The sequence below is a fragment of the Neoarius graeffei genome, chromosome 9 (assembly GCF_027579695.1).
Source record: "Neoarius graeffei isolate fNeoGra1 chromosome 9, fNeoGra1.pri, whole genome shotgun sequence".
Lineage (NCBI taxonomy): Eukaryota > Metazoa > Chordata > Actinopteri > Siluriformes > Ariidae > Neoarius > Neoarius graeffei.
This window is the reverse complement of record NC_083577.1, coordinates 37,918,150-37,936,842: the sequence shown is the minus strand read 5'-3', so window position 1 is coordinate 37,936,842 and position 18,693 is coordinate 37,918,150. Positions and strand designations below refer to the sequence as shown.

Sequence of the window (18,693 nt, the reverse complement as noted above, 5' to 3'; positions counted from 1 at the left end):
GTCGTACACGAGCTGATAGCTGACGAAGCCAATGAAGCCATGTACGATGAGATTGAGTGAAATAGCTGTTTTATTCTATCCACATTCACTAGATTTTGAGAAACAGAGCATTTTTATTTTTATTTTCTGCAAATTCGATAAATAAAAACTTTATACAAAATGCAGGGCTCGAAATTAACTTTTTTTCTTTGTGTCCCCCAGTGGTCCCGAATTCTGTGTTGTATTGTCCCGAATGGAAGCAATAGTGTCCCCATTTTTTTCCTCTCTGAAATAACCAGTGGTTAATATTATCATATGAAGTTACTATTATATTTGTAACTATGCGATTTTGAACCCTTTATATCATTTTTACAATAAGTCACAAGACACAAGCGACACATGTCCTATACATCATCTACTTCAAAATTACAGTTATTGCATTTTCAGTTTATTAAACTTTGGCGATCTCACTGTATGAATAGATACCCGTTTATTTAAAGGGGCCAACTAGCTCATTCAGAAAATGTTTCAACTCCCTACATCTGCAGTACACTTTAGTTGAAAATAAGACCCCTTTTATGTTCATTTCATCTACTTATACCTTGAATATCTGTTGGCACTTATAAGGCCAACTTATCATTTTCACCATTACCGTTATCCATAGCCCTGTGATGACCTGGCGACTTGTCCAGGGTGTACCCCGCCTTTCGCCCGTAGTCAGCTGGGATAGGCTCCAGCTTGCCTGCGACCTTGTAGAACAGGATAAAGCGGCTACAAATAATGAGATGAGATGAGACCGTTACCCATTTTTATGAACTTTCCGTTATCCATTTTATGTACTTTCCGTTATCCATTACCATTACCCATTTTTATGAAAATTCCGTTATCCATTTTATGAACTTTCCGTTATCCATTACCGTTATCCATTTTATGTACTTTCCGTTATCCATTACCATTACCCATTTTTATGAAAATTCCGTTATCCATTTTATGAACTTTCCGTTATCCATTACCGTTATCCATTTTATGAACTTTCCGTTATCCATTTTATGAACTTTCCGTTATCCATTTTTATGAACTTTCCGTTATCCATTTTTATGAACTTTCCGTTATCCATTTTTATGAACTTTCGCTGCCGGGTGCAAATGTTAGCAACATCAGCATAGTGGCAGGTCTGAGCCTAGTTGTGCTGCTGACTGACTAAACTTTCTGAACTAGAAAGACACCAAGAAAACTCACTTATTCTGCTGAACAGTATCTTCCGTCAATATCATCCACATCATTCCTGTTGTATTTTATAACGTGTCTAACAGTGTTCATTAAGTTCATTCAGTTGCTAGCGTTGCCTGCAGACCAGGCGATGACACTTTGGATCCTGAAGGTCCCGGAGACGTTATGTCTGGGCTTTCAGTTTCTTCCCCGCGGTCGGTCCACTTCAACCACTTCAGCATTTTTGTTCTGGCAAGAGTCGGCGCAGCGTGTGCGCTAGCAATTCCATTCCAAGTCCATATAATGCGGACTCCGGCCGAAGATTCTAGAACAGAACGCGCTGCTCTGTAGCCTACGGATGCAGGTGCATCGAAAGTGTAGCTACTATGTATTTTTCACTGTTAACGTTTTAAAATTAAAATTGACAAATTAGGTGAATGTCTACGTATGTGTTACGGCTTTGTAAATAATATTAATGTAGAACTTTTTTTCTAGATCTATTTTTTTCCATTGTCCCGGGATTGTCCCAGATATGATAATTTTGTGTCCCGATGACATTTTTTATGGTCCCCGGGACATCGGGACACCGTTAGTTTCGAGCGCTGACAAAATGTCTGACAAAATCATGTCTGCTTGGAATGTAAACAAATCGGCGAAATGGCAGTAGCAATTTGTGAAAAATTCTCTAATAATAATCCTGGAAAATTAAAAAAAAAGAAGATACATTCTTATCTGTTCTTCTTCAAATACTTTTATTCCATATTTTGTTGCTTTTTTGTATTTTTTTGGAGTTTTGTTTTCAAGTAGAGTTTTTATTTCATCCTTGGTTGGTTCAGCAGCACGCGCCGCCATTTTTTCCCCTCTACTCACGGTATATGAGCTGATAGCCTAGTAGTAGAGTAACCAATCAGAGCGTGCGATTGCTCATATCCAGTGAATGTGGATAGAATAAATGAATGAATGTGTGTGTACACTCACTGAGCACTATATTAGGAACACTATACTAATACTGGGTCGGGGTAGAGCTTCCCTTTACTCTCAGCATAGCCTCAATTCTTAATGACATGGATTCCACAAGATGTTGGAAACATTCCTTTGAGATTCTGGTCCATGTTGACATGATTGCAGCACGCAATTCCTGCAAATTTTTAGGTGCACTTTCATGCTGTGACTCTCTTGTTCTACCAAAGGATTCAGATCCAGTCTCCGGGAAAACCACTGAAGTATACTGAACTCATTGTGATGTTTTGTGTTTGGTACATTATCATGCTGGAAGTAGCCGTTAGAAGATGGTAAAATGTGGGTATGAAGAGATGCACAGTCAGCACCAATACTCAGACAGACTGTAACATTCCAGTGATGATGGATTGGTGTTTATCAGCCCAAAGTGTGAGAAGAAAACAATGGTCTTCTCCTGTTGTAGTCCATCCACCTCATGGTTCAATGTGTTGTGCATTCTGAAATGCTTTTCTGCTCACCACAATTGTACAGAGTGGTTATCTGAGTTACTGTAACCTTTCTGTCAGCTCCAACCAGTCTGGCCATCTCCAGTGACCTCTCATCAACAAGGCATTTCAGTCTGCAGAACTGATGATCGCTGGATAGTTGTTCTTTACTCCACTCTTCTAAGTAAACTCCAGGGACTGTGTGTGTGTGTGTGTGTGTGTGTGTGTGTGTGTGTGTGTGTGTGTGTGTGTACATACTTAAACCAGTCCATCTGGCACCAACACCCATGCCACAGTGAAAGTCATAGAAATCACGATTTTTCCCATTCTGATGTTTGAAATGAACATTAACTGAAGTTCTTGATTTGTATCTGCATGGTTTTATGCATTGTGCTGCTGTCGAGGGATCGGCTGATTAGAGAACTGCATCAAACAGCAGGTGGATGGGTGTTCCTAATAAAGTGGCCAGTGTGTGCGCGCATGCATTTCATAATTTCACATTGAATAACATTCAGTAATATAAACCACATAAAGTTAGTTATATAAAGTTATCTAAATGCCTATGTGTCCAGTTTTAATGTCAAGTGACATTTTAACAAGTGTACATAATATTAAAGCTAGACGGCCTTTCGATTTCATAAAATCGGTGAAATTTAGTTCCCTCAGAAATTTGGTCACTGTGATATATGCTTATTTTTGTAATATCTTTAAAAAAACCAGGCCATTCTGTGGCTGGGAAGTTATTTGATTTGAGGGGATTCCTTAGAAAATAACGTGCATGAAATCGCTTGCTTCGTGCAGTCAAGCAGACAGAGGAAGTCCATGTGCGCATGTGCAGGTTTACCTGAGTCGTCGTCTTCTTCTTCATCTTTCAGGTTTTACGGCAGCTGGCACTACTTACTTACTGCGCAGGCGCCGACATGGCTGCCACAAGTTTTTTAGCTCTCCCAATTTTTATCTATTTTAGCCTATATACCATAAATTTGAGTTTCCAAAATACCAAAAACGTTATGATAACGTTAGGGAGCTCAAGTGGCCAGATTTGTACTAGCTCTGAAGTCTTTCTGTGCCTTAAATATCAAGTCTGTCTCGCTACGAGAACTCGACAGAGTCGAGTAAAGCGACCCATTGTGAAATGGACAAGGCGTGGAGTGACTTCTCTGGCCGTACCAGAAAATAGCATCGTTCTGGATATCACTATCTGCTGCGACATTGAGCCGAATCCAGGACCTGAACATACTGAACGGAGAACATCTGAAACTTCGCCTTTTACACGGCAGCCATCTTGTAACTTGACTTACCGGCTACATTACTCTAGGGGCTCATTACTTCGTCTTCGTCATCATTCGAAGTTGGACACTGACCCTCGCATCCTTCGTGATTTGAAAACCTTAGGGCTTTTGCGATATCTGGGAAAATGAGGAAGCGGCAAAAGCACTGCTAGGAATATTCCTAGTTTAATCACCTATAATCGCTCCGAGACGAACAACCATGGAGTTAGGAATATCAACAACCTTATTGTTCCCAGTCGAACTCCTATTACACCTCCAAGGAGAATGATGTGCCTAGCCGCCGGTAAGTTTGCTGTCCCTAAATGTATGTTCCTGAATATCTGTAGTCTGGTAAAGTCAAAGAAGGGGATCCGTGCTAATGTTGCACTAGAGGCGGACTTGTTCGTGAATGATATTGACATCTGTGTCGTGTCCAAATCACACTTGAAAAAAGCTGCCCCGGACTCCCTCGTCGCTATATCGAACTACACCGTTCACCGAAGAGATTGAAACTGGTTTGGCACTGACAAAAGAGAGAAAGGCGGTATTTCTACACGAGGAACAACGTCAAGGTTAAGAGAGTGACGCGATCTGAGCTCTATGAGTCTATAAGTTTAGAAATAGAATTGCCGTCTGGTCATCAAATGCTATTGTGCGGAGTTTATAATCCGCCAAAGCCCAAATACTCCCAGGACGATCTTATAGACAACATCATTGACACTGTAGATGACTTTCTCGAGTTACATCCTGATGGACTAGTTGTATGTGGTGGTGATATAAATCGGTTGGACCTAGATAAATTATCAACTTTGTCTGGTCTCAAAGTTCTGGTTGATTTCCCTACGAGAGGTGATGCAATCCTGGACAACTGTCTAATGAACAATGAATCTCTTTTCTCCAAGTGTTATCCCTTTGTTGCGCAAATGAAAACAGATCACAAGGGTTTCATACTTCCAGCGGGCGTCAAGCTTAAACCCTTGAGGATAAAACGGACAATGCGCGATTATCGGGAGCATCGAAAAATCGCATTCCATCGTAAGCTCTTAGAGCTTGATTGGTATTCTCTAACAAACAATGATGATTTCGAAACAGCGGTGGAATCCGTCCATTCTACCATCACGAACTTAATGGATGAATGCTTCCCCGCCAAAACTGTGTGTATGTCCTCGAGAGATCCCCCCTGGATGAGCCCGTTACTAAAATTTATCTTAAAGATAAAGGCAAGATCGCAAAGAAATGGAGGAAGGGACTTGGAAAAATGGTCTAGGAAGGCTGCACAATTAATTGCAGAAAATCGCCGCGCTCTGGTCTCAGGCCCCCTTGGATCACGTGCTTGGTGGAGAAAGGTTGATTGTCTTAGTAGTAGAAAGGAAAACAATCACAGCTCAAGTCTAGATCAAGAGTTTGTAAGGGGACTGAATGACTACTTTGGAGAGCTCTGTTCAGATCAGAACTACATCACCCCGATTCCAGCTGAAACGGGTGATGCCTCGATCCCACAGCTTTCAACAAGGCAGGTTTTCCAGGTTCTGTCTAAGATAAAGCGCACAGCCACTGGCCCTGACGGCATCCCCTATTGGGTGTGGCGGGATCATGCGGCAATATTTACACCTGTAGTTGAAGCGCTCTGGAACTCATCCCTTAGTCTGCACTCATGGCCCAAGATATGGAAAGAGGCAGATATTAGCCCTATTCCCAAGGTCGATATCCCAGAGGTAAAGGCAGACTTTAGAGGTATAAATGTTACACCTGTAATTGCTAGGTCTTTTGAAAGAACTGTTTACGAGGCTTTTAACAAGAAACATGTGGAGGAATTTTTAAGTGATTCTCAGTTTGCCTACCGTAAAGGTGGCAGTTGTGTAAATGCATTATTGAAGTTGCAACATGTAAGCTTAAAAGCCCTAGATAAGAGGGAAAATGCAGCGGTTAGGCTATTTACTATGGGCTTTTCTAAGGCATTCGATAATGTGAGACATGACCTATTGCTTGAAAAACTTAAGCTTTGTCCGCTTAATCCTCACATGATTAATTGGTATATTAGCTTTTTAGCTGATAGGAAACAACGGGTTGCCTATAATAATATAATATGCGAGTGGAAATCGGTAAATAAAGGCACAACACAAGGAAGTGTGAGTGGGCCTTATTTATTTAATTTATTTTTAAATGATTTAGATATAGAGCACCCGGAAATCACTTTAATTAAGTATGCGGACGATACCACAATTGTAGTAGAGGTCCCAAGAGACCAATCAGATAAATCGAATTTAGCTTTGGAACAGTTTTTTAATTGGACCGTAAATAATGGAATGAGCTGTAATACAGCCAAATGCAAAGAGCTGGTTTTAAGGAAAAAAGGCAACAATAGTGTCTATCCAGCCATTAGCATCATAAAGCGGCATCAGAGTATAAAGCTTTTGGGTGTAACTTTTCAGGAAAATTCTAAATTTAGTGTACACATTGGTCTAAGTTAAGTGAGGCTAATAAATGCTTGTATGTGATTAGAAGTCTCCGTAAAGAGGGTTACACTCAAGAGGAAGTGGACCATCTTTTTAAGGCCATCGTTATGCCTAAGATTATCTATGGCCTGCCCGTCTATGGAGCTAGTCCATCGGATCTTAATGTAGTACAGCAATTTTTGAGAAGGTGTTTCAAGAGGTGCTACACATCGATACCTTATAACATACATGAATTACTGCAACATCACGATCAGCGCCTCTTTGATAAGTGTAAATACGCATCCTCTTCATGGATTTCTTACACCTTACTCTATATATTCAACACAGCGCCTCCGCAGTAAACATATTGTAAGACCTATTACTAACACAGAACATTTTAAGAACTGCTATTTTAATAGGCTTATTTTTAGATATAACTTGGGAGTATGATATATGTAAATAGCCACTTGTATATTTCTTGCTTAGCGCAGACGTTTTTTTTTGTCCTATTAATTTTTAACTGTTATTTGTAATGCTTGAAATGTATTTTTTATCTTGCGAATAAAGACACAATCAATCAATCAATCAATCCAGTGCTGCATTACTGCCATGTATAGGTTTACCTTGACCGTGCGCTGACAGTTCCATCATTCTGTCGCTAAATGAACAGCTGATCACACCGAGGTGCTCGCTGACCACCGATATTTATTAGTTTGGTCCTGCGTTTCCTTTCCTGCGCAACATAATGTCTTTTCTTCTCGCGTTCCGTTACTGTAGTCGGTCTTTCACGTTTCATTCGCACACTCACGTCCTCCATTTTTCTCTCCCATTTCAGATTTGTATCCCACAATGCCTTGCATAAACAGGGAAAGCCCACCACATGATACATGATGTAGTATCTTGAATGAGGTCACGGTGAAGCAAGAAAAAAATGGTGGAGAATTTCGGGCCACGGGGCTCTAAATTCATTAATTGTTCTTTTAGGAAAAAAAGTAATAAAATTGGAAGTCTGTGATTCAAATTCAGTAGTTTTCGGTCCATGAAAAAAAATAATTGGGTGTCTGGGAAAATCCTTTTCATGACTTAAACATGAAAAATCTGAAAGGCAGTTGTAGGTACATTTGGTAATTATTAAGTGATCAATCTCATTAAATCAGTCTCATTAAATTTGAAGGTTAATAATTAAATTGAATCAGTCTCATTTGAATCGTTTAAATTGAATCAGTCTCATATTATCATTAAATCCCTCATGGAATCAATTAATACCATTAATTGTGATGCTTAATAATAAATTACCAAACAGCTAAATTATGGTATATTCCAAATTATGATCACATATCATATTACATAAATTATATGCACCTTTTTGAATTCTTTGGGAGATTGGGGACTTCAAAGATATTGGAACACAAATAAAACACACAGTTTCAATAATAAATGAATTTATTATAACAAAGATAAAAATGGATAATAGCAGATTGAAATATATACAAACAGTGAGGTGTGTGTGTATGTGTGTGTGTGTGTGAGAGAGGCCTTGTGTAGGTATGGCCTACACAAAAGAATTAGCTTTGGTTGCTAAGACAAAAGAATTAGCTTTGGTTGCTAAGACAAAAGAATTAGCTTTGTGTAGCTAACTAAGATATGCTTGTGTGTGAGAGAGAGAGACCTTAGGTATGGCTTACAAGAGGGTTAGCTCTTGTAGCTAACTCCACGTGTGTTTGTGGGGGAGGAGTTGACCATGTGGTTAGGCCTAGATTAGCCTCATGTGGCTAAGCTAAGACAAAGAAATGCTAGCTAAGGTGTGTGTGTGTGTGGGGGAAGGACCGCCACGTGTTAGAGACAAAAGATTAGCCGTGTGTAGCTAACTCCACATGGTGGAGGCCTTGTGATCCCTTGAGACAATACAATTAGCCCTGGAGGCTAATAGAACAAAAGAATTAGCCGTGTGTTTAGCTAAGGTTTTTTTTTTGTTTTTTTTGTTTTTTTAGCTAAGGTGTTTGTGAGGCCTGTGAGCTAGCTTTGGTTGTTAATTAGACAAAGAATTAGCTGTATGTGGCTAGCTAAGGCCCAAGGATCCTACCTCGTGGAGTTAAGACAAAAGGTGTTAATAAGGAATAAAAAGAGAAGCATGCAAAGCCTATCTATTAAAACAATTGAGATTAAAACAAAACAGAACAATCAACAATTCAACACACTGCGTGTCTATAGTGTAACAAATAAACCTGAGTTTAAATTCACACTACTTCAATAAAAGCTAATTCCTAAGACTAGCTTTAATTATGCCCAAAAATGCCAACTCTTACTTAGTATCTTGCTTATAGCAAGATTATGAGAAGATGTTCCGAGACTTTGGAGTTTCGCCGTGGTGAAGCACGTGAGTCGCTTCTGTAGAAAGCGTAGAGAACTTCCTGGTCCGGCTCGTGGTCGCTTGTGATGAAAAGAAAGTCTCTGATTGAACAATGTGCACAGTGCTTCAATCAGGAGGAATTCTGGTTTTCTAATTATAAATTAACTGCTTTGAGCTGCAGTCATACGTACTTAATGAATGAAACCGGTTGTGACTCACTGAGTTTAAAATCATGCTATTCTGGATTTTTACCGTGGCCAGTGGTAAACAAAGAAATCGCGCTGAATGGTGGATCTTGCAAGAAAGAAAAGAAAAAGACGTCTTATCTGCTTTGCCCGGCGGAGCGAGCAGCCTCTTTGTGTCTGCAGACCACTGGTCCCGCGACGGAAAGAGAGCGAGCTGAGCGTTTCTGGGTCTCTTATGCATTCATGGAGGACGTGACGTTGGTGATCCCACCCACACGTGACGTAGGTCAATGTGGAAGTTGGCTGATGGGAAATGTAGTTTCTTAAAGAGACGGGCTGTTGTAGTTCTTAGATGGACTGTGTACCTACGCAGTTTACCTTTAACTGCTTTAATTCATGTTTCCAGACTTCACTTCAGAATATTTGCAAAGGAACTTGAGAACATATATGTTATTTACCAGCTGGGAGGTCCGTATGGTGAAATACCGTAACCGAGGTCTTGAAAGTACTGAGCGAGGCCCTCTGGGCCGAGGTCAGTATTCAAGGCCGAGGTCACAGTAGTTCACCATACGGACCGACCTTAAGCTGGTAAATAATATATTAATTTTTTTCTTTACCAAATTCTAACAGAAAACGAGAGCGCCCGAAAGGGAAAACCGAGCCGAGCCGCCATTTTGAATCCTCATTCACGGCTATAATGCAAATTGCTTCCTCCTCAGTATACAAGTGCACTTCCATGGCAGGAAAAAAACTACATTTTGCCGCCTATGTAGTCCCCTATTTATACAAATAGGAGTCATTCAGGATTCAGCCATGTTTTTGCTCGGTGTTAGCAAGTTAGAGGTTTTTACCTTTCTCCTGAAATGTTTTCTTTTATTTCTTCTTCCTCAGGGTAGTAAAACTCGCTTTTGCTGTGAACACTGTCGTTATCGCTATCCATGCTGTAAAATTAATGCTATTTTGAATCCTCATGCATGGCTGTAATGCAAATGGCTTCCTCCTCGGTATACAAGTGCACTTCCATGGCAGGAAAAAAACTACATTTTGCCACCTATGTAGTCCGCTATTTATACAAATAGGAGTCATTCAGGATTCAGCCATGTTTTTGCTCGGTGTTAGCAAGTTACAGGTTTTTAGCTTTCTCCTGAAATGTTTTCTTTTATTTCTTCTTCCTCAGGGTAGTAAAACTCGCTTTCACTGTGAACATTGTCATTATCGCTATCCATGATATAAAATTAATGCTGTTATACTGAGAAATGCTGGCAAAAATTTACAAGATTTTTAATAATCTTATAAATAAATCTTATAAAAAAAGATAAATGTTGACAAAAAATTCTACTATGTTTGTTGTTGTTGTGAACGAGCGAGTGGCCAGAGGTCCATAACCGGGGTCCATATCGTAGGATACGGACCCGCTCGTCAGCCAGTCAGGGCACAGGATTTGATGGAAACCGGACCGCAAACAAAATAAATTCTCTTAATTTTCTTGTCTGTTGCTGACAATGGTCCTGCTGGTCTGATATGAAAATATAGAATTTCATCCAGTAGTTATGTCAGTGTAAGGTGCTGAAAGAGTCTGTAGGTTTTAGTAGTCATAGGGAAGTCAGAGGCATGGAAAACTTGTTTATAACTTCCTGTAGGCTGTGACTAATCTCTCAAAATATATTTCCTGTAAAACATGCTCAGAGTTGGCTTTAGTTTCCATTTTGTGATTGGTAAGAACAAACTTTTTCAAATACCAAAATTGTTCTGCCAATAAACCCATTACATTTAAAAGAAAAAGTAATTATTTTTCATGAAAAGTAATTACAGACAAGTTTTGAGATATATGCAGCATTTTCCAAGCACTTCAGCTGTCACTACACAAACTGAAGTTTAAAATCACAACGGCAGAAACCACCTGTGCTGCAACCATGAAAAATGCTTTCACTTTTGACTTGTTTATGGCAAATCCCTGCCATAAAATTATGACCACTGACGGGTGAAGTGAATAACACTGATTATCTCATTTCAGTGGCACCTGTCAAGGGGTGGGATAAATTAGGCAGAATGAGAACAGTCAGTTCTCGAAGCCGATGTGTTGGAAGCAGGAAAAATGGGCAAGCGTAAGGATCCGAGCGACTTTGACAAGGGCCAAATTGTGATGGCTGGATGACTGGGACTGAGCATCTCCAAAATGGCACATCTTGTGGGGTTTTCCTGGTATGCAGTGGTTAGTACCTACCAAAAGCAGTCCAAGGAAGGAAAACCAGTGAACCAGCAACAGGGTCATGAGTGTTGAAGGCTCACTAATTCGCATGGGACACAAAGGCTAGCCTCTATGGTCCAATCCCATAGAAGAGCTACTGTAGCACAAACTGCTGAGAAAGTTAATGCTGACACCTTTCTGTTTTAGCCAGCATGAACTTTTTCAGCAGTTTATGTAACAGTAGCTCTTCTGTGGGATTGGACCTTATGGGCTAGCCTTCGTGCCCCATGTGAATCAATGATCCTTCAGCACCCATGACTATATATTTTTTGTGTATGTAATACTATTCTGAGCAAAATATATTTAGCAGACAGCTTTAGATTGGAGACTTGCAGACGCAACTAAAGAATATGGTAGATGGGCATCATGGATCTCGATCATGAACATTTAATGCCTACTTTAATTTTCCCAAGATTTTCACCACTAATCATTACAAATATTAATATATTTTTAATTTACAAAAATAAAAGTAGAAAAATAAAACATTTGAAAAGATTTTTACAAAGTACAATTTATTTTCATAATAAAAAGTGGAATTTCTTTCACATTTCTTAAGTGTACAGACTAGCTTACACAATAAATGCCATTTAATATACTACATTTAAAGTCAGCAGTGCCAGTAAAGCCAATTTACAGCCACAAAAATAACATGGAACTATATTATGCAATTGCGGATTTCATTAAAGAATTTGGTGAGAAAATGAAAATTAATATCTGTAAATTATAAAATTGTAGCTTTTTTAAAATACATGTGCAATGTTTGTAGTTCATTCATAAAAAAAAAAAGTGCAAGTTTGGGGTCCATCTACCAATTGATTCTAATAGAATAAACTGTGTGGCTATAAGCGTGAATGTAAGTGTGAATGTGAGTGTGTATGTGAATGTGTATGGCTGTTTTTCTCATAGTTAGCCCTGTGATAAATTGGTGACATGCTCAGTGTGTACCCTGCGTCTCACCCAAAGTCAGCAGGGATTTGACTCCAGCTCCCCCACGACCCTGATAGATATAAATGATGGACATTTCAATCAATATAAAGACCAGTTAAAAGTCATGTTTTGAGAATCTTTAGAGGTTGATCTGTCTCCACGGTTCCAAACACAGGGTAAAGTTTCTCACACTTACTGAATTCTGCTACAAACTTGTAAATAACTTTCCTTTTCAATGCATCATAGAAAGTAAGCTGACCTTCCTCCAAATCTAGATACACTCCTATCTTCGAAGGCGGCTCCTGATTGAGTTTGATGGCTGGTTCAGTCAGAGCTATGAGAGAACCTAACTGCAGACGCAGAGTCCAATACCCTGTTGTTGTGTTCAGTTTGGCAAAGCCATTGCGCTGTGCAGACTCTTTCACTACACCGATTCTCCAATCATATTTCCCCTTTACATCTACCTCCCAGTAATGTTTGCCTGTACTGTAGCCTTCTTGAGCTTGGACACACATCCAGCCATCATACTTATGCTTGGATTTTCTGTAGTAGTCATAGTAACTCTTTTCAGCATGAAACTCTTTGTGGGTCTTTGTTCTCACAGAGTGTCCATCCGCAGACAGCTTGAGAGTGGGATTCGCAGTGTTCGGATCCAGAATCACTTTGGCTTAAAAACAAAGAAGTGATGTGTTGGACACATGATGATACAGCATTGTTAGTGTCAGTATTTTTAGAATAAACACCAAGTGGTGTCTCAGTCACTTTGAGTCTAAATCAGACGTCAAGGTGTAAATGCAATACCTGGTGATCTTGTCAGGGTTTTCCATTCTAAAACAAGAAACACATCCACCATGAGCATTAATACAATGGGTCAATCAGCTGTATCAAACATCTGCAGGCGTTAAGTCTGAAAGTAATTTCCAAAATTAGAACTGACCTGCCTTGGGAATCTGCGAACCACCTGGAAATGAAAAAAAAAGGCATTACACAAAAGGCTTATTTAAATCTGAAGAAACATATTGAAGTCTTCATTTAAGTTCCATGTGATTTTTGCAGTAATAATTCATTCGACTCCGACAGTTTAATCCAGTGACACAAAATACAATCACTCAAGAACTGAACAGTGGCTCTATAATGCTTTTAATCTCACCTGCTTTTTCAGATTTCTCTTCCTGATGTGTAAGGTGTGGCAACTGGAATGACAAAGATGTAACATGAACACACGCTGCAGGAACAGACATGACCTTACAATCTAATTCATCATAAGATCATATCTTCAGTCACACATGAGTGCGTTTACCTCAGACTTGTTTTTCTGTGGCTGGTTTCTTATGCTGTTGTCTCTGATGAACATCTGTCCTTTCTTCCTCGGTTTCTCTAAATCCAGTGGCACAGGAGTTTTATTCTCTCTGACACTTTCTGAGCACTAGATGAAGAGAAATACCATCAATCATTTAGGAGGTGATATAAACTCTAAATAGTGGATAGACTGAAACTCATTTAAAGCTCATGGGACTGTCCATATTTTGCCCCCAAAAAACTTGTGCAAGTTATTATGACATCATTTTCACTTGTTTTCATTTTATTTTGAAATATCTGTTTGCTGTGGGTCATTTTGTGGCTTCTTTAAATAAGTGAGTAAAATGTAAAATGTTTAAAATGTGAACATTTATTATGGTAAATATGCAAGCCACAAACCAAATTAACCTGTTATTCCTGGAGAACTGCTCACATTTAGAAATGGGAAAGAATGAAGAATTCAGTATGGATTTTTCTCCCCAAACTAAACTTACCTTAAATTTGAAAGATGACAAAATGGCCTTTATAAACCCCACCTAGAAAAAAAAAATCATACTTGAAACTTTCCATGAAGAAACAAACTCCATTTTAACTGAATTATTCAGATGTGTGATAAATATGCATGGTTGGTGTGTTTTGGGTGAACTGTGTTGTTGGTGAACTAATGATGAGTAGATTGTTATTGTATCTTACCTGCTTTAGGGACATTCTTGGTTTAAGAAAAGGCTCTGACTTGCAGACTCTTTGAGGTGCCCTCCCTTTGTGTAGATTTCCCAGACTGGCATGACTGAGGGAAACCCCAGCGTTGTCTTCTCCTGTAAGAATAAAAGGAAACCTGCTTATCAAAAACATTTGGCACTCTTCTTCTTTTATTATTATGTCAATAAGAAAAGTCATCACACTGAAGATGATGATTAACTAAAGACAAAGTCAATAAGGAATAAGGACAGTGTGGGTGCGCTGCTGTAGGGAGCTGCTCATAAAAGTTACTTTGCTTCTGAAATGTTCCTTTGTACACAAGAATTTCTCAACATACTTGAATCCACACATACACTAACACAGTGAGAACGCACTTGTTTCCTGTGGAAGGAAATGAATTCTAACACTCAGGAGTGTTAAAGACACGAATCACAAACCAGCCAAACTAGAAATGCTACAATCATACACAGGCAAGAGGATTAACACAACGTAAAGTAATGGACAACATGAATAAGTCAAATACACAGACTCAGAGGGAGTGTGTACATACAGTATACAGTACAGTATACACTCAGTTTTGCACACTTTTACATGTTTCTGTTTCTTGTTATGATCGTACAATGTTGACATCTAAAAAGAGGAAGTGGTCAAATGACATAACCCTCACTGTTCTCATTCTGCCTTCACATGCAAAGTTACAGAGCAGTGTCTCTTCAAATCTAATATTATTTAACACATTCTCACACTCAGAATAAAGAAAGCTGCTCAACATTCAAAGTGTGTTTACAGGTTTAATGTGTCCCAAGTGCACGAATACAAACAGTATAAACGATTTTAATCAGTTTCATCAGAGGTTACTTCAGACTTGTATTTTTTGCAGTGGAAATTGTAAATAAAAAATCATCCTGTTTCTTTTTTACCTGTTGTTGAGGAGATCATGTCGGTCTGACATGAAAATATCAAAATTAATCCAGAAGTAAGGTCTATTCAGTTTGTTGAAATGGTCCATAAGCGTTGGCAGACAGAGAGAACTGAGAAGGAACAAAACATGAACTTGTTTTTCACGTCCTCACATGGAGGGAGTGGCTGCACTGTCAAGACTTGTTCTCTGTCTACAGTTGATTGACCTTCTTTCACTTTTGCTGTTTTGAAGTGTTTTGTTTTATACACACACACAGCGGTGTTTTTGATTCTCTTTGTAATTTTCAACATTTTATATGGCCTAAAATATTGTAAGATTTTCACACACATAATAAAAGTCAATAAACAGAAACCAATTAAACAATTGAGACACAAATCTACTTGGTAATTTATTTATTGAGGAAAATAATGCAATATTTTACATCTCTGAGTGGCAAAAGTATGTGAACCTTTGCTTTCAGTATCTGGTGTGACCCCGCTGTGCAGCAATAACTGCATCTCGTAACTGTTGCTCAGTCCGACACATCGGCTTGGAGGAATTTTAGTTTTAATTTTCATTTTATTCTTGTGCACATTGCAACTTGCACATCTCCACATACACATAATTACAGTGAGTGGCAAGTTATGGTATTGCTAATATTGCTATTGCAAATTACATTATGTTTCATTGCATATGAATAACAGAAGGACTGTATTATCTGAATAAAGTACAATATAAAGTGTATGTACATGTTAAATACAGGTTATTGTGTATAATAGTATTACACAAGTTATTACCAGAGGCAGCCAGATTTTGATTTAAAATGTCCTGCTATTTCATGGAGTCCATGATGATTTTACAGTTGGGATCGAGTTCTTTTCATTATAGCCATTCTCCTTTTTACACCAAACCCACTTTGAGTGTTTTATTGTAAAAAAGCTACATTTTTGTCACATCAGAAGTTGTTGTAGTGTTTCGCAAACTTCAGGCGCTAATGTTTGTGGTTAACTGACAGAAAAGGCTTTTTTTCTGGTGTACCTTCCAAATAATCTGTTGACATGGAGGTGGAGTCTGATGGTGGTTTTGGAGACGTGGAAACCCCAAGAGTTTACTTTTTTCTTGTAATTCACCAACAGTGATCCTTGTTTTCTCTCTCTCTCTCTCTCTCTCTCTCTCTCATCCTCCTCCTCACTGTACATGAGGGGAAATAAACTTAGTTTCTCTTCGAGGCAAGTTGGTAACAGTTCCAGTTGATGTCCAATGTTTTTTAATTTAACAATTTTTTTTATGATTGCCCTAACAGTAGAAATGAACATTTTCAGGCAAGTAGCTATTTTTTTAAAACCATTCCCTGACTTATGAAAGTCAACAGACCTCCCTCATTTGGTTTGTGTGTTCTCTTATCTTTCCCATGTTAATGGATGACTATCATCAGGAAGTCATGAATTACAGCTCGAAGGTTCCTACACATTCCAATCAACTCAAAAATGGGCAATTTAATGGGAAACATGCTTCAGTTACATCGAGTTCACTATTATTTCCAGGGGTGCCAAGACTGGTACATGTGTTTTTGTTGGAAATAATTATTTCTTGATGAGGAATTTGTTTTTCTCTGAATAAATTTATTTCAAATAAAGGTTGAATTTTTCTAATTTTTTTTTCAGTATGAGATGAAACTACTTCAACAAAAGGTGGATTTTTTCTAACCTTTTATTTTGCTAATCTTTACAAGGGGTGCCAATAATTGTGGAGGACACACATACAGGGACACGCACACAAAATTATCAATAATTTGATTCATTTAAGGCTGGTTTGATTAAATTATCCATCCATTAACTGTAACCACTTATCCTGTACAGGGTCGCAGGCGAGCTGGAGCCTATCCCAGCTGACTACGGGCGAAAGGCGGGGTACACCCTGGACAAGTTGCCAGGTTATCGCAGGGCTGACACAGAGACACACAACCATTCACACTCACATTCACACCTACGGTCAATTTAGATTAGATTAGATTAGATTCACTTTATTGATCCAACATTGGGGAAATTCACGTGTAGCAAGAAATTGTCATACAGATAACAAATAAAACTGAAATAAAAATTAGACAAACGAAAGATTAAAAAGATTGACATATCAATTGCATTGATGAGAGATGGCAGAGGTAGTAGTTGTGAAGTAGTGCAAATATAACGACAAACAGGTTATTGGTGCTACATTACAAGTTGTGGGTGTTATACAGTCTGACAGCATTTTAGAGCCACCAATTAGCCTAACCTGCATGTCTTTGGACTGTGGGGGAAACCGGAGCACCCAGAGGAAACCCACACAGACACGGGGAGAACATGCAAACTCCACACAGAATGGCCCGTCAGCCGTGGGGCTCGAACCCAGAACCTTCTTGCTGTGAGGTGACAGTGCTAACTACTACACCACCATACAGCGTTTGATTAAATCAGTTATGACATAATGAAAAAGAGCAATGTTTCATTGTTTTCTTTCATCATTCACAACACAAAATTGTCATTTATTATTGAACGAAAGTGGCATCAAGGGTGAAGTAACAAAAAAAAACACCTGATAAAAATGGAGGTGATGAAAATGGATGTGAACTGAAAAATCGTGATAAATTGTCAAATCATTTGACAAACTTGGTTGACATTTTACTTGAAACAGTGTTAGTCTGATAATCAACTCAACAGATATTATTTATATGAGGCGACAATACTAACCACAAATATATATAGTGGTTAGCACTGTTGCCTCACAGCAAGAAGGTTGTGGGTTCGAGCCCAGTGTCTGACGGAGGTCTTTCTGTGTGGAGTTTGCATGTTAGCCCCATTAGGCTAATTGGTGGCTCTAAATTGACTGTAGGCATGAATGGTTGTGTGTCTCTGTGTGTCAGCCCTGCGATGATCTGGTGACTTGTCCAGGGTGTACCCTGCCTATCACCCATAGTCAGCTGGGATAGGCTCCAGCTTACCCACGACCCTGCACAGGATAAGACGTTATGGAGGATGGATGGATATTATAGATAGATAGATAGATAGATAGATAGACACACACTGATCAGCCCACTGACAGATGAAGTGAATAACACCGATTATCTTATTGCAGTGGCACCTGTCAAGGGGTGGGATAAATTAGGCAGAACGAGAACAGTCAGTTTTTGAAGTTGATGTGTTGGAAGCAGGAAAACTGGGCAACCGTAAGGATCTGAGTGACTTTGACAAGGGCCAAATTGTGATGGCTGGATGACTGGGACTGAGCATCTCCAAAATGGCACATCTTGTGGGGTTTTCCTGGTATGCAGTGGTTAGTACCTACCAAAAGTGGTCCAAGGAAGGAAAACCAGTGAACCAGCAACAGGGTCATGGGTGTTGAAGGCTCACTAATTCGCATGGGACACAAAGGCTAGCCCCTATGGTCCAATCCCACAGAAGAGCTACTGTAGCACAAACTGCTGAAAAAGTTAATGCTGACACCTTTCTGTTTTAGCCAGCATTAACTTTTTCAGCAGTTTATGCAACAGTAGCTCTTCTGTGGGATTGGACCTTATGGGCTAGCCTTCATGTCCCATGTGAATCAATGATCCTTCAGCACCCATGACTATATATTTTTTGTGTATATAATAGTATTCTGAGCAAAATATATTTAGCAGACAGCTTTAGATTGGAGACTTGCAGATGTAACTAAAGAACATGATAGATGGGCATCATGGAACTCGGTCATGAACATTTAATACCTA

General features: G+C 39.1%; 1 protein-coding gene across 1 annotated transcript; it reads right to left on the bottom strand.

The window, feature by feature from the left end:
* Positions 1-11,617: 11,617 nt before the first annotated feature.
* LOC132891645 (butyrophilin subfamily 3 member A1-like) lies at positions 11,618-15,095 on the bottom strand. Its single transcript, XM_060929431.1, has 8 exons — positions 14,968-15,095; positions 14,042-14,163; positions 13,843-13,884; positions 13,350-13,475; positions 13,200-13,242; positions 12,987-13,010; positions 12,851-12,877; positions 11,618-12,716 (listed from the first exon to the last, which is right to left on the bottom strand). The coding sequence occupies exons 1-8, from the start codon at positions 14,984-14,986 to the stop codon at positions 12,172-12,174; spliced, it is 948 nt and encodes a 315-aa protein (XP_060785414.1). The 5' UTR covers positions 14,987-15,095; the 3' UTR covers positions 11,618-12,171.
* Between the last annotated feature and the right edge of the window lie 3,598 nt (positions 15,096-18,693).